This window comes from Lissotriton vulgaris, chromosome 6 (assembly GCF_964263255.1).
Source record: "Lissotriton vulgaris chromosome 6, aLisVul1.2, whole genome shotgun sequence".
NCBI lineage: Eukaryota > Metazoa > Chordata > Amphibia > Caudata > Salamandridae > Lissotriton > Lissotriton vulgaris.
This window is the reverse complement of record NC_141694.1, coordinates 1,250,980,526-1,250,997,448: the sequence shown is the minus strand read 5'-3', so window position 1 is coordinate 1,250,997,448 and position 16,923 is coordinate 1,250,980,526. Positions and strand designations below refer to the sequence as shown.

General features: G+C 43.2%; 1 protein-coding gene across 1 annotated transcript in view; it reads right to left on the bottom strand.

Annotated features, from left to right (window-relative positions):
* Positions 1–16,923, bottom strand: part of AGT (angiotensinogen) — a 101,377-nt gene that overhangs the window by 65,217 nt on the left and 19,237 nt on the right. The window contains exon 2 of the mRNA XM_086927349.1: positions 6,655–7,476. Within this exon, the coding sequence (XP_086783475.1) occupies positions 6,655–7,444 (790 nt within the window). The 5' untranslated portion in view covers positions 7,445–7,476. The remainder of the gene's footprint in view (positions 1–6,654; positions 7,477–16,923) is intronic.

The following is a 16,923-nucleotide window of genomic DNA, read 5'->3' as shown; positions in this document are numbered from 1 at the left end:
GCACAAAAGACAGCTTCTAACCATTGTTGCTTTTTGAGTTGAAAAATGTTTAAATGTTTTTAGTTTTTGTTCCGTTCATTATAGTTAAAAGTTAATAAAGTTTTATAATCTTACTTTGTTGGAGTGTTATCTATTTTTTTAAAAACGGGTGAATAGGGCCTTGAATCGGGTTATTGTCATGTGTGGGCTTTGGAAGTGTGCTGCTGCAGGATCGGACATTTCAAACTCAAATGCACGTTCTTTTTCTTACCTTTCCGAAGCATGGAGCGCAATAGCAGGCAGAGAAAGGGTGATGCACGTGTTGAACACTACCTGACCTGGCAAGTTGCTGGCAGTGCCCCCCCGCCCGCTCCTGAAAGAGGGCACACACACACCGCCGCCCCGAGTACTTCACAAATCTTTAAAAGACCATGCGCTTGTTCATGAGGCTTAAATGGTTTATCACCTCTTCTAGAACCCCTGCATCGACCCTCTGACGTTTCCTGGAAAAATTACCATGTAACACAATACCAAGCCCTGTCAGCTGAAACCCCCAAGGAATCGTGGGGCATATTATCAAGGGGGTTTATCTCCGCTTTTTTGGCTTTAAAAGCCATGAAAGCGGAGATAAAATTATCTCCCTATTACCAAGCTGTCGCTAACACCAGTTAGTGACAGCTAAAAGGAGATAGCGACCATCTTGGGCCCCGCTTTGCATGTCAGTGATACTTATCACTAATAACATGCAAAGTGGCGTGCCAAGATGTTAGCGACTGGAAACAGTCCCTAACATCGCTTTCTCCTATTACCAACTTTTGGAGATATTCGCGCTAAGCGCGAATATCTCCAAAATCTAACACCTGCCCTGAGCAGTTCTTAGCCATGTTATCCAATGGGAGGTGGATAACATGGCTAAGAGCATTTGCTCGATAATACATGAATATCGCTGACTTTTCTGCGATAATAGCAAGGTTTATCTGCGATAAAAATCGCCGATGTGCGGCGATAATTTTTGTCTCTAAACAAGTTAGAGACAAAAATTATCGCTAGTTGTTCGTAATATGCCCCCGGGTTTTTGCTTGCAGAAATCGGGAGGCGGGAGACTAGCACTGAAATCAGTAGTCACACGCCTGAATCGGGAGGGTTGGCATGTCTGAATTCTCTACAGCTGGGGCCATAAACTACATCCGCAGGGGTAGGTGATAGCCTGGGACCAGCCTGGCATCTAAAATGGCTGCCGTGCACGACAAAATTGTGGCATTGGAAAAAAGGCAAGATGGCGCAGCCGCTGGAAGAGATGTATCAACATATATCAGCCTCCTCAGCCACCCTCAGGAAACATAGGGGATTAGGATACGTCTCCCGCACCCCCTTATACCTAGTAATTTAATTAACGAAGCACAAAATGGCGAATTCCCGTTTCGCTACCAGTTTGCGGCCCAGTTCGCGGCCCGTGAAGCGCTTCTACCGTGAAAAATCATTTTTTTTTTCTTTTCCCCACAGGACCCTTTAATAACCCCAACAACATTCCTAGGGGGTCAAGAGGGGGATACCTTGCCCCCTTTCATTAAATTCCCCCTTCGTTTTTCACCTCTTCTTCTCTCTCGATCCTACCGAGAGACAAGATGGCGGCCGCTCCGGACTGTCACGCAGCAAAAAAAAAAAAAGCTCACGCACAGCCGCTGGAAGAGATGTATCAACATATATCAGCCTCCTCAGCCACCCTCAGGAAACATAGGGGATTAGGATACGTCTCCCGCACCCCCTTATACCTAGTAATTTAATTAACGAAGCACAAAATGGCGAATTCCCGTTTTGCTACCAGTTTGCGGCCCAGTTCGCGGCCCGTGAAGCGCTTCTACCGTGAAAAATCATTTTTTTTTTCTTTTCCCCACGGGACCCTTTAATAACCCCAACAACATTCCTAGGGGGTCAAGAGGGGGATACCTTGCCCCCTTTCATTAAATTCCCCCTTCGTTTTTCACCTCTTCTTCTCTCTCGATCCTACCGAGAGACAAGATGGCGGCCGCTCCGGACTGTTAAGAATGTTGACAGACACCGGAGAGCCAATCAGCTTTCTGCGCGCAAAGTTCCGAAACGCGAAAAGTAAGCGGACCGGATCGCTGCCTGGAGCGCTGTTACAGATATATATCTTGATTTAAACGTTAATTTCTCAAAATCCACTGAAGCACATATATTGAGACCTAGCAAAGGCACATCGGGCTAACAGTCCCTACAATTTTGCCAAGTTTCGTGCAAATCCATTCAGCCGTTCGAGCTAAAAGTGAGTCCAACCGCCCTATGGAAAACTCAATGTAAAAAACGCGTTTTGGGACCACCCTTTTTTCTCAGCCCCCCCTTGACGAAACCCCACCAAATTTTCAGGGGCTGCTCAGAAACAAAATGTGCCATTTTCCTGAAAATTTCAGCTGATTCCGTCCACAAACGCCAAAGTTATTAGACATAGAATTTTCAAAAATCCCATAGGGAATTAATCCTAACTATATATACCTACTGGCGATAGCCAGTAGGTAATATATATATATATATATATATATATATATATATATATATATATATATATATATATATACATACATACATACATACATATATATATATATATATATATACCAGTTCACATCCTTTGAATTAACCGGGACCCTCGGACTGCGGTGCAAACCAGGGTCAAAGGCACCCTGTTCGTATTCACTTTCACCACACGCTCACAAACGTGTAAATGCACTCGATTTCCAGCCAATTATCAGCAATAATTTAAGCCATCCAGCAAAGTTCGTTAATGTATTCTTTATTCCAGCATGGAACCCAGTTCATAGAACTAAACCCCCTATGAACTGGGTTCCATGCTGGAATAAAGAATACATTAACGAACTTTGCTGGATGGCTTAAATTATTGCTGATAATTGGCTGGAAATCGAGTGCATTTACACGTTTGTGAGCGTGTGGTGAAAGTGAATATATATATATATGTATATATATAGTATTAATAAAAAATATACAATATATCTACCATAGGATAGTGAGAGGGTTAAATTTACTATTACCACTCCAGTGACTGCAACAGTAGAAAAAACATTGGATAGTGTAGCAGTAAAAATTACTATTCCCACTCCAGTGAGTGCAACAGTAGGGAAAGCGTTGGATAGAGGGAGGGTAAAAATTACTATTCCCACTCCAGAGAGTGCAACAGTAGGGAAAGTGTTGGATAGTGTAGGGGTAAAAATTACTATCCCCACTCCAGAGAGTGCAACAGTAGGGAAAGCGTTGGATAGCAGGAGGGTAAAAACTACTATTCCTACTCCAGTGAGTGCAACAGTAGGGAAAGTAAATACTTCATATATAAATAAAAATAACATAAATATTAATACCAATTACAAATTAATTATAATAATTAACACTTTTATATAATATATTGATTAATCAATTCAAAATACAAATAAGAATTAATTATTAAAAATAATTACCTACTAATACAAATTATTTACCAATTAACAATAAATTAATTAACAATTAAAAAGTAATTACAAATTAGAAAAAAAAAGAATTTAAAAATTGAATTACTTACAATTACATTATTTCCCACCTTATTCACCTATAACCCCACAACCCACTACAGAAAATAAATTAATAAAATTAACATAATTATCAATTAATAAATTAATTGAAATTAATTACCCATTATATTTTAATTAATTACCAATTAATAATTAATTAACTATTAATTCAAAATAAATACTAATGAATAAATTAGCATATTTAATTAATTATAATTAAATTACCTCCCACCCTATTCCCCTATAAACCCACAACCCGCTACAGAAAATAAATTACTAAAATTAACATAATTATCAATTAATCAATTAATTAAAATCAATTACCAATTATAGTTTAATTAATTAACAATAATTAATTAACAATCAATTTAAATTAAATACCAATAAATAAATTGACATATTTAATTAATTATAATTAAATTACTTCCCACCCTATTCCCCTATAAACCCACAACCCGCTACAGAATTATATTACGCAAAAATTAAATACCATGAAAAAAATTAATATAAATAATAAAATAAATATACACTTTTCAAACATATACTAACATAAAAAACACTTTAAAAATTGATATTAACTTACTTACCTCAAATTCGATATTTTTGTAGTCTATATTTTGTCCATTCTATATTTTTGTTGTCTATATTCTGTCCATTCTATATTTTTGTTGTCTATATTCTGTCCATTCGATATTATGTCCATTCTATATTTTTGATTCGATATTAATGCTATCCTATTCGATATTTTTGTAGTCTATATTCTGTCCAGTCGATATTGTGTCCATTCTATATTTTTTAATCAATATTAATGCAAATCGATATTAAAAACTCGATATTTTAAGTGTATACCAATTCCGACTATTCCATGCCCCCCAAGCTATAAGGATGGCTTGGACATCAGGTTATAGTAAATTTTAACGTGTATTGATTTAGTAAATAACTGCGGTTGTTCTCACTCTATATCAGACCGACAGTCCACCATGTGGCAGACTGTCATAAGTGCCTGTGCTGACAATTAAGTGCCAGTGCCGAGCAACGGAGACCACTGGCTCAGATTAAGCACTGTTTTTATCCCTCTTTTCCTCCTTTAACATTTTTGGTCGGACTTTTCTTTTGGTTTTGCATATTTTTGTAATTCCTGAAGGAAGGGGATGTGTTGTAACCTGCAACTGATTGGTTGAGTCAGTGGTCCATCTAACCATTACTCATTTGTGTATGTGGGTACCATGAGGATTAGGGAAAGTGGAATGTCGATTTCCTGAATGGGGAAGAAGTTGCTGAGGTAGCTGTTCGAGGAAGACTGTGCTGTATCTGTTGGTGAAATCAATAAACCCAAAGAACAATATCTGTCTCATTTTCCTTGAACTCAGCAAAATCTATTTCAGGAGGCTGGAAAATTAGGTAGAAAATAGAAAATGGTAGTGGTAAAACTGATAGAGCAAGGTGGGACATTTCCTGAATGTGAATAGCTCAGAATCACCATGGTGAGATAGTGGAGATAAAGTCAAGCATTAACATGATGCTCCGGACATAAGTAAACCAAGTGACTGATTCTAAGTTCTCTTTGGCAGTCATTTCCACATTGTTTGATCCAGAAGGGGTATTTCTCCCCCAAAGGATGCCCTTATGCCCCCCAAATACTAACTGGCAGAGGCAGTCAAAGAAAAGAGGAGACTATTACTCTAAAGCTATGTCCCTTAATTATTCGGGATTATGGGAGATGAAACGAGGATGATGACTGCAGGTGGGGAAGCTCTTACGCACAGAGAATCAATGTTGACAAAGGCTCTGAATGTCCTCAAGCGGACAACGCACAATGCGGTAAAAGGTTTTCACTTGGAGTCAATTTGGATAAGAATAGCTGGGGCAGAAAAGGACATTAAAGTAGTCAGTATCCCATTTGTACCGACCAGGTGCCTCTTAAGTTTTAGCAGTGTGTTCTCTCATCTACATGTATACCTTGAAACTGAGATCGGGGTCTAGAAAATAAGACTACATGGTCCAACCTAATGATCATTTTCTGTTCAAGCCTTTAAAATGGGGTAGAATTGAGAGAGGTGACCCAAAAGATTCTGATCCCCAAACCTGAGAGGCACTATTGTCTTTATATCTGAGATACCAGTGGTGCTAGTCTAGTTACAGATATTACGGAGTGGAAAAATGCCCTTCATATAGCAGCTGTAATAATTTGCCCTCACCGCCATATATATGGCTGCTGTAGACCTTTGAGAAGGAGTAGGCCTTTGGAGAAGGGCTTTGCCAGCGGCAAACTGAAGCTTTATCCCCTCCCTTCCCTCACTCTTTCTGGTCAAACTCTAATTGGTTACATACCTGGTGGCATAAATTAAGGGACTGGGCATTCTATTATGCGCTGGTTCCCGGCTCCTGGATTTACCAAAATTGATAGTTTGCCAACGAGCTTGTTGAGGTTGGGTTGGGGACAATGTTGAACTTCTGGCCTTTGTCTCTAGACTCTGTGACCAGTTTCTTACTAGGCTTGTATTGTTTGTGGTGAACTTGTTGCATTGTGCCTGCTCCCAAGTTTATATTTTCACCACTGTTGTGTTCTATTACAATACATATTTATTAATGTTTGGGCTGATAGTTAACACAGACAATCACACACACACACACACACACTGGCTTCACAACAAATATTGTCGCCGCATGACCAGCTAAGTAGGGGCATGGAGAACAAAGTCAAAATGGATGCCATTGACACATGCACTCACCACTTATACGTGCACACACAAACACACACACTCACACTCTGTCTTTCTCTCCCCCCTTCTCCCTCTGTAAATAAAATCACTATGAGAGGATTTGACCCTCAGCATATTGCGTCAATACTTGGCAATGCGAATGCCACTGTTCACCAACACTGAGTGAAGCAACATCTCTGTGTTGCATTTGTTACTCCAGAAGAAGCAAGACTGTTACAATTGGTTTGTGCTGCAATGGTGCCCTCAAGCAGAAAGATATTTAACATAGCTCTATTCTCACTGAGTTCCTGGTGCTTTATCAGTGAACACAAATGTGGGGCGCGTGCCATGTACCTCCCTCCGAACACCCATCTGAACTTCATGGCTGCCACTCTTACCTTTGAAGTGCATGTAACTGGCATACATGAGGGTGGTAGACGGATCAACACTTGTCAAAAGTGGACGACCTTTTCTGGATATTCTGCCGTTGAAGAAGCCATTGATTTTTTCTGTTGCTTGTGCTGGCTCAGAGAAACCAACAGCTCTCACAAACAAGGCGTCTGCTGATGGAACCAGGTCATACACATAGGCTCCGGACAAGTGCATTCCTGGGGTGACAAATAAGAAAGCCAGCTTTGAGGCATCAATGTTGTCTTCTTTCGACAAAAGCAGACTATCCATGGCTTTCAGGGACGAAAAGACAATGTGGCCATCTAGCTTAGATGTGCAATTGGACCCACCAGTAGGGAACCCCAAAAACTCCTGAAGATTGTCAGAAGTGTTCTTGGATGCCCCTAAATAAAATGAGACCAGGGCCCCATACAGATTAGTAGGAGATAACAGCACTGTTTCCAATTTGTGCATTTCTTTCCAGGCACCAAAAAAACGAAAACCAAGAATATTCACTAGCTTAGTCAAGTAGAGTAGCCTCTGGTGCCCTTTGGGACCAAGACTTTGTGATTCAAGGGTAAATCGGTCTCTCAAGCCTTCCTCTTCGGCTGTGTTTGTGGAATCAATCAGGATAGGGATGAAGGTTTTCTCCTCCCTGGTTGTTTGGTTCTCCCTCTCGAGCTTCTCACACGCGCTCTGGTTGTAGGCGAACAAGTGGAATGGATGCACATAGACACGGTTGCACACTGTGAGGGCGATGCACGCAGTAAAGCATAGCAGAATCAATACTGAGTTCATGGTGAAGCCGGATCAAGGGGAACTTCAGACACCTGTTGGAGACAACAAAATAAAAGTTATTGAAGCTTGCTTGCCTATCAGTCTTCGAACGTCTGAATGACCTACGTCCAATTTACTTGGTAGTAAAAAATTGAAACTGACACAAAACCTATGATTGGTATATACCATTTCCATATTGCCCCTCAAGGTAGGATCTCTGGGGCATATTATCAAGGGGGGGCGATAGGAAATTATCTCCGCTTTAGTGGCCATTTTCGGCTGCTAAGCGGCGATAATTCTATCACCCTATTAGCAAGCTGTCGCTAACAGCAGTTGGCGACACCTTGTAGGCGATAGCGAGCGGTTTGGGGCCCGCTTTGCATGTCAGCAATATTTATCGCTAATGACTTGCAAAGTGGGCGTACCCAACCTGTTAGCGACTGAAAGCAGTCGTTAACATCGCTATCGCATATTACCAACACAGGCATAGCGATGGAAATATTCACGCTCAGCACGAATATCTCCAAAAACTAACGCCTGCTCAGACCAGTTCTTAGCCATTATATCCAATGGGAGGTGGATATAATGGCTAAGACCCTGTTAGCGATAATGCCTGAATAACGCTGTATTCTCAGCGATATTCACAGGTTTTGCCACTATCGCAGGGAATTTTATCGCTTTTGAGATAAACGTTGCTAATAGCTTTTTATCTCAGTGATAAAATCCGGTGATGAACGGCAATAAAAAAATTGCCGCTAAGCCTACTTAGCGATAAATATTGCTATTTGTTGATAATATGCCCCTCTGATCATTAGACACCCAATGACTGCTAAGATTCCAGATCCCGTCATTAACAGAGACCTTCTGCCAATTTAAAGACACACCAGCTCAGACAAACTTCATCCACAGTGCAACACAAACCTCACTGAAGAAGGTGCCTTATGGCATATGATAAACTACATGCACTTAGAATGTAATATTTATTAAAATATCTTCAGGATACTACAAAAGTTAGTTACAGAAGCAAATTGCTGAACCGCCACTCAGTGAGGTCAGAAAGGGTGATAGATTATAAGGGATGGAATATGTGAGGCTTTTTCTTGTCATCCACAACTCCTTCAGAAGGCACATATTCCTTAACTCCAAACCTTCTTGTACCTGTATGCAGTGTAAACGCTCTCATGATTCATGCCAGAATTAATTTCAGAACAGCCAATCATTTTGTAAATTACACCCATTCAAACACTGCCTATACCGAAAACTAGCATGGTTCCAGCCCTTGTATACCAACATGGGATGGCCCTTGTTCAAGTTAGGACGTACAATGATCTTTCAGTAGTATTTTTATAACTTTTACAGTAATAAACTATTTAAAATGGTCTCCTTTAAAGTTTGGAGGAGCAGGAGTCTTTTTGTAAACCAGCAGAGCTCCATCTTGCCAAATTTAGGGGCAGATTTACAAGCCCCATGCGCCGCCGGTGCATCACGTTGCGTGACGCACCAGTGGTTTTTCCTCTTTTAATGCATGCTGCATTCTACAGCATGCATTGAAAGAGGAAAATGCCTGCAGTGATTGCTTTTGTGCAAGAAGGTGCCCCTTCCTTCACAAAAGCAATCTCTCCATGGCGCAGGCATCCTTGCACCATGGTGCAAGGGTGCCTGCGCCGGCGCATGGCAGCTGTTTCTGCGCCAGCACAGGGGAGAGCACAGGAATGTGACATGTCATTGTAGATATGTTGCATTCCTGTGCTCTGAAAGTGCCGCAGCGTGGCGCAGCCAAAGGGCGTGCAGCACTTTCTTGTAGATCTGCCCCTTGGGGTTTATCCACCTTGTTTAGAAGTGAGCCAAATGTCAAATTTCTGGAAGAGGAGACTCAGCTGGGTGTGCCGTCAGAACCTTTAAGCAGTACCTTGTCCAACCCAAGGCTGTCAGTCAATGTGTGTTGGGAGACTTGCTCTATTTAGGGCGAACCTTATAACATCATTTTTTCCTCGCTTTGGCTGCCTGGAAAAGCTTGGTAGTCCAGAAGAGTAAACAAAACAACTGACCTCCTCCACCCCAGTGCTGGGAGAAACCACCCAGAGCATCATTTATTTTAGTTTTTTTAGAAAACAAACCCACACTTTGAGGGTTTGCTTGTAATAAAAACATCTGCCAAGCAGAACCAAAACAACATGGAAGCCATATGGCAAACTTCTCTGCCTCCTGTGTAACAGCCATGCTTGAGGATGCACGGAATGGGGTGAGGTCCATGCCAGGTAAGTGGGAAGCTGAAAATATGAGAGGAGGACCTCTTCCAGAGAAGCCATGTTTCTGCTGAGCTTGTGGACTTCACCCCGCCTGACAAAGCATATCTGACCTTAACAGTAGGCAGTTCATTCTTTATTGAAACAGTTGGGGCCCGATTAACAGAACTAACTTAAGACAAAATCCTAAACTTACTACCATTTTGGTATTCACAGAAGGCACGTACTCATTTCGGTATTCACAGAAGTTAGGAGTCCTAACTTTAGGACTCTTAAATGCCTCCTGTGAATACCGATAGTCTTAAAGTTAGGATTTTTCTCAATTTAGTAGTAGTAAAGTTAGGACTCCTAACTTTAGGACTCCTAAATGCATTCTGTGAATACCGAAAGTCTTAAAATTAGGATTTTTCTCAATTTAGTAGTACTAAAGTTAGGACTCCTAACTTTTGGACTCCTAAATGCCTTCTGTGAATACTGAAAGTCTTAAAATTGGGATTTTTCTCAACTTTACTACTACTAAACTACTAGAGCATCGCCAGAATTTATCGCTGAGATAACGTGCTATTAGCAACCTTTATCTCCAAAGCGATAAATTTTCCGGCGATAGTGGCGAAATGCGTGAATATTGCTGAGAATACACTGATATTCACGCATTAGCGATGAAATGCTCTTAGCCATGTTATCCACCTCCCATTAGATAACATGGCTAAGAACTGGTCTGGGCAGGTGTTAGAATTTGGAGATATTCGCGCTTAGCGCAAATATTTCCATCGCTACGCCTGCCTTGCTAATAGGCGATAGCGATGTTATCAACTGCTTTCAGTCGCTAACAGGTTGAGTACCCCCACTTTGCATGTCATTAGCGATAAATATCGCTGACATGCAAAGCGGGCCCCAAACCGCTCGCTATCGCCTATAAGCTGTCGCTAACTAATGTTAGCGACAGCTTGCTAATAGAGCGATAGAATTATCGCCGCTTAGCGGCCGAAAACGGCCGCTAAAGCGGCGATAATTGCCTATCGTCACCCTTGGTAGTATGCCCCACAGATCGGCCCTGGCGAGATACGTGTCATTAGCGATAAATATCGCTGACATGCAAAGCGGGCCCCAAACCGCTCGCTATCGCCTATAAGCTGTCGCTAACTAATGTTAGCGACAGCTTGCTAATAGAGCGATAGAATTATCGCCGCTTAGCGGCCGAAAACGGCCGCTAAAGCGGCGATAATTGCCTATCGTCACCCTTGGTAGTATGCCCCACAGATCGGCCCTGGCGAGATACGTGGCCTGCACTTGCTACAAGCTAAACCTGGTACAAGCTCTTCATGGACTGGCTGCATTATGTCACTTCCTGCTGTTTTATGAAGCTTTCAGTGACTTTGTTTGCTTTTTTTTTTTTTACTACTCTCACGGCATGTTTTTGAACGTTTTTGTTGGTTATATTATTACATTTCTTTACATACTGATATGCAGAACAAGTAGGATGAAACCTAAATAAAACGTATTCTTTTAATTTTTTATTTGTCATTACACTTATTTATTATTCTGCAAATCGGACATTGGGTTGGGCTGGTCTTCTTTCCAGCATTGTTCTCAGGTTGCCTTAGAGAGAAAGCCTGTGTGTAAAGTGATGTTTCTCACAGCAGGTAGCACTGGCACTGACAATATGGGTACTATGATGTGGGGGATCTTCCTAAAGCAATAACCAGGGACAGAAAAGGGATGGATATATGATTAAACAACTACTCAAAAGGGACAGGTCTGTCCTTGAAACTTCTTCTCATTGAAAAACAGAAACTGTAGCCCCAGCCCTCACCCCTGCCATCCACCAGATGACAGAGCTCAGGGGAACTAACCTGTGTCTCCTTGGTAAACAAAAGGCCTCTTGGAGTTTCTAAAGGTAGCCTCCCTCCTTACTTCTGTATGTATGTAAATGTGTGTGTCTTGTAAAGCGCACTGCTACCCGGAGGTGTCCTGGTGCTATAGATCGCTGGGGAACCCGTCCTGCCTTTCCCTGTGAGATGTTCCTTCCTGGGTATCTCCAAGGTGAAACCAGGCATCCCCGGCGTTTGTGGGGGGCCGTTGTGGAGATGAGGCAAGCTAATGCCCAGAGTTGCAGAGTGTGATCCCAGGTTAGAGAGTGCACCGAGGCGAGAATTATCGAGTCCGCTGACCTTGGTTCACGACCCTGCCGCGTCGGGAAGTGAACCCTGGTCCCGGGCTGTCCTTTGCTTCCGGGTCTGCGGCCTCTAACCAGTGAGCCACACCACTCCTACGTATGGTTCCTCCACCCAGCCACAGGAATGCAGGCAATACATTTTCACTGTCTGGAAGGATATCCTTGCCCCCCCCCCCTCTATGCTGTGCCATGCTAAACCAGGAGTATCCAAATGGATTCCACATTGGTTTGGTAATCAATACTGTGAGACAATATTTAAGGATAAACATCAGAAGTCATCCCCTCCAGCATTCGCAGACTATCCTTTTCGATGTTTGCATTACTTACCTTGTGTATTCCCTCACATTGCTTTTATCAAGAGATTACTGCCTACTTTAAGTGCAGCCTTAAGTTCATGATGTCCCGGTGTCTGTATCTAGCCACTACCTTACAGTTCCAGCACCTGAGTTGAATCAGTTGTCTTTGCTGAAGCGGTAGACTAGATGTAGTCTGGCAGCGGGCAGAGTGTTCACCTGATTTTAGGACCTTTCAAAGATACCTCTTATTGTGTCATCTCATGCACAAATGATGATGTTTCTTCTACAGTTTTGCAACCTCAGATTGCATGCAACCACAAAAGTCTACTATATGTTCCTAAAACTCTGCATGAAAACTTTTACATTATTTTAAAGCTTCTTAATGTCACCTCCTTGTTTTTCTTTAAATGACCCTCTTCTTACTACCCATCCTATGCATGCCCCCTTTCTCTGTGTACAGCCTAAGTTATGTGCATGTTTGAGCAACCTCTGTTATTGTATTTCTGCAAATTGCCCACACCTCATTATACCCTGCACCTCCTTGAAAGTCATACCCTGCAACCTAGTCATACCTCATCTCCTCTATTTTATCTTCTGATCCCATCAACCATCTACATGAACTAACACATGCCCCCACCAGAGTTATCATGGCGATTTTATTGCTTCCTGAAAACTGAAGGGCACACAAGGAACTCTGCAGCAAGTACTTTTTAAAGGTATTTCTAAACACAGCTACTCCTCACTTCGCCCGGAGCTCGGCGCCAGGTGCCACTAGACCAGTCGCAACGCCCAAAAGCCGGCCCTGTCCACTCTTTGTATTAGTTTAAAGTAGTTTCAAAGGTGCTACTTCTGAAACTTTTTATTCAGAAGTGACATACTTGTGTTTCCAATGTCTTTGCACCACATCAATTTCAGTAGATACTATAATGCAAAGTCAAATTGTCATGATAAACTTTTGTATACATACCAAAAGTCTTTAGAAGTGACATCCAGAACATCTGTTAGAAAGGGTTGCATGCCACCACAGCAGACCCAAAAAGGTGTGTTTCTCTTGAACTATCAAAAAGGAAGTTGGATACTGCACAGGATGTATACCTAATGATAAATCAAGAAGGTGCCTGTAGTCTCAGTGAATGATCATATAGTGCATCCTAAGTATCAGAAGGATGTACGGGAGGATCTTTGTTCTGACAATTAGGGGCATATTTACAAGGGGATAGCGTTACTTGTAGCAACGTTCTGGTGAGGATATCTATCCCCTTATCCTTATTTACAAAGCAGCGCGTGGCTTAACGCCGCCTTGTAAATAAGGCCCCATGTCATGCTTCACTTGACGTGAAAGGGCATGCAGTGGTGTTGCAGTGGGCGTTCAGCCGCAACAATCATTGCTTTTTGACCTTTTTTGGCCAAAAACAAAGACCAGGGAACACCTGGTCTTAGAATGGTGATACTAATTTCTCCTAGTTTTTTGCTCTTTCCATGTGTGCTGCATTCTGCAGCACACATGGAAAGAGCAAATCGCCATTCAAGACTGTTTATGTGCACGAAGGTATCCATTCCTGCACATAAACAATCGCCCCTGCAGCACCGGCACCCTTGCAACTTGGCACAAGGATGCCTGCGCTGGCGCTAGACAGCTTAATTAGCTGAATCGTTTTTGGCCACTATAGGTGTGGCAGGGTATACTCAGACATGAGTCCCTTTCTCACTGCTCCATCAGGATTCAAGCAAGCCGGGCCGAAGACGGCTGAAATGCCAGAAACCGGTCCCCGGTAGCTTGTCTCCTTTCTGGTGAAGAATTGGCTTGGTAGTTTAGTCTGCCCTGTTCCCATGATGCACTGGGCCAGGGACAGACTGATTTGCATATAGCCAGGTTCTGAGCTGGGATGGGGCAGTGAGATAAATAACGGTGATGGATCAAGCCCTGATCTTTGGACTGGGTAAGAGTGGTCTGCTTAATTCAGACACTCTGTTCATCACCACCCCCTTTGCTGAATCGTTTTTGGCCACTATAGGTGTGGCAGGGTATACTCAGACATGAGTCCCTTTCTCACTGCTCCATCAGGATTCAAGCAAGCCGGGCCGAAGACGGCTGAAATGCCAGAAACCGGCCCCCGGTAGCTTGTCTCCTTTCTGGTGAAGAATTGGCTTGGTAGTTTAGTCTGCCCTGTTCCCATGATGCACTGGGCCAGGGACAGACTGATTTGCATATAGCCAGGTTCTGAGCTGGGATGGGGCAGTGAGATAAATAACGGTGATGGATCAAGCCCTGATCTTTGGACTGGGTAAGAGTGGTCTGCTTAATTCAGACACTCTGTTCATCACCACCCCCTTTGCTGAATCGTTTTTGGCCACTATAGGTGTGGCAGGGTATACTCAGACATGAGTCCCTTTCTCACTGCTCCATCAGGATTCAAGCAAGCCGGGCCGAAGACGGCTGAAATGCCAGAAACCGGTCCCCGGTAGCTTGTCTCCTTTCTGGTGAAGAATTGGCTTGGTAGTTTAGTCTGCCCTGTTCCCATGATGCACTGGGCCAGGGACAGACTGATTTGCATATAGCCAGGTTCTGAGCTGGGATGGGGCAGTGAGATAAATAACGGTGATGGATCAAGCCCTGATCTTTGGACTGGGTAAGAGTGGTCTGCTTAATTCAGACACTCTGTTCATCACCACCCCCTTTGCTGAATCGTTTTTGGCCACTATAGGTGTGGCAGGGTATACTCAGACATGAGTCCCTTTCTCACTGCTCCATCAGGATTCAAGCAAGCCGGGCTGAAGACGGCTGAAATGCCAGAAACCGGTCCCCAGTAGCTTGTCTACTTTCTGGTCAAGAATTGGCTTGGTAGTTTAGTCTGCCCTGTTCCCATGATGCACTGGGCCAGGGACAGACTGATTTGCATATAGCCAGGTTCTGAGCTGGGATGGGGCAGTGAGATAAATAACGGTGGTGGATCAAGCCCTGATCTTTGGACTGGGTAAGAGTGGTCTGCTTAATTCAGCCACTCTGTTCATCACCACCCCCTTTGCTGAATAGGGTTTTGACGCAGCATGGGCACAAAAGGGACTGAGTGAAATCTTGTAGATTTCACTCAGACACTTTTAAGAGGTGTTCCTGCACCGGAACGCCCCCCCTCCCCCGTGCAGGAACGCCTCCTTCTGGCGCAGGGCTTTACAATGTGACGCATCTCCCAGATGCGTCACGTTGTAAATTCCCCGCACCATGGCGCATCTTTTGCACCGCCGCTGCGTCACAAATGTGACGCAGCGGCGGCGTAAATGAGGCGCAAGGGGTTTGTAAATCTGCCCCAACGTGTTGGGGGACTTAATTACGGCCTTTAAACAATCATATCTGAAACTGGAAAAGTGTGGCGAGCCCCTCTGTATTTGAGGGGAAATATTATACAGCATAAGCAACAGCACACTGCACCCTATAGCAGTGAGTCGTCCAGAGCAATATATAATGAGAACATTCTCCATGAATTCAGAATCTCTTTAGATTAGAATATATAAAACGGTTTTAGGCCAGAAAAATCCGGAGTCTGCCACCTGCTTCGGGAGTATTTTCCTATGTGCATGTGTTATTCAACATTTTAACTCCACACAGATGTGCTGTATCAGCACAGGCACACTAGCAGTGCTGCAATATGAACATCTGCCCTGGGCTGCCAATGGGGGTTCAATGTGACAGATCCTGACAGCAGGACACTAGCTCTTTCCCACCAATGACCTCTGAGATTGCAACATCGCCTCCGGGACCAGCAGGTATTGGGAATTGTTGATCTTGGATCAAACATTTACTAAAAACAAACTTTCTATCCCAGGAAAGAGCATCGTTGTAGGAACAGAGTGCAACCAAAAAATCGACCTCACGAAATACAATTACTATTAAGGATAAGGCAGGATTTTAATGTTTTGTAAGTAAAATGGACAACAATTTTACGTGGCCGCTCCACTAGAACATGATGGGATGACTGCAGCAAACAAGTGAACAGTGGAAGGGGTAGATTGTCAAACATAACGCTGGGTTAGCATCACAAAAGTGACTCTAACCAGCACTAAATGTGTTTTTTTACCAATTTACTTTCCAGCGCAAAAGTTGTGGAAGTGACAAACAATGGAACTGGGAAAATAAATAAATAAAACCACTTATCTTGCACTCGCCGACTTACCTGCACGGGTTGCCACTGCCTACAATTAATGCAAAGTAGAGCAAAGCATTGCTTTGCGTTACTTTGCGCCAAGGAGGAGTTGCATGAGTGGTACATGGGCGTTCCCATACAACCACTCATGCCCTTTGACTCAAAACAATTGTAGACAAAGTTTAGCGACATCTGAAAGGAGTCGTTAGGAGGAAAAATGTGTTCATTTCTTCTTTCTTTTCCTACTTTGCGTGTGTGCCGCACTGTGCAGCACACATACAAAGTGGTAAAAGGGTTTGAACTAATCTATGCATAGTATTTTGTACAGGATTGGTACACTCCCTGTATTATTATTATTATTATTGCATTTCTTATATAGCGCCAGAATCGACCCCCGTAGGGGTATCTCCGCGCTTGCCTTGGGAACCCGTCCTGGTTTTTCCCTGTGAGATAGCCCCTACAGGGCATCCCCAAGGTGAAAGCCAGGCATCCCGCCGCGGGGGGCCGTTGTGGAGATTAAGCAAGCTTAATGCCCAGAGTTGCATAGTGTGAACCCATGATTAGGTCAGGCACCGAAGCGAGAATTATCGAGTCCGAGGACATTTGAGCTCAACACCCTGCCGCGTCGGGAATCGAACCCTGG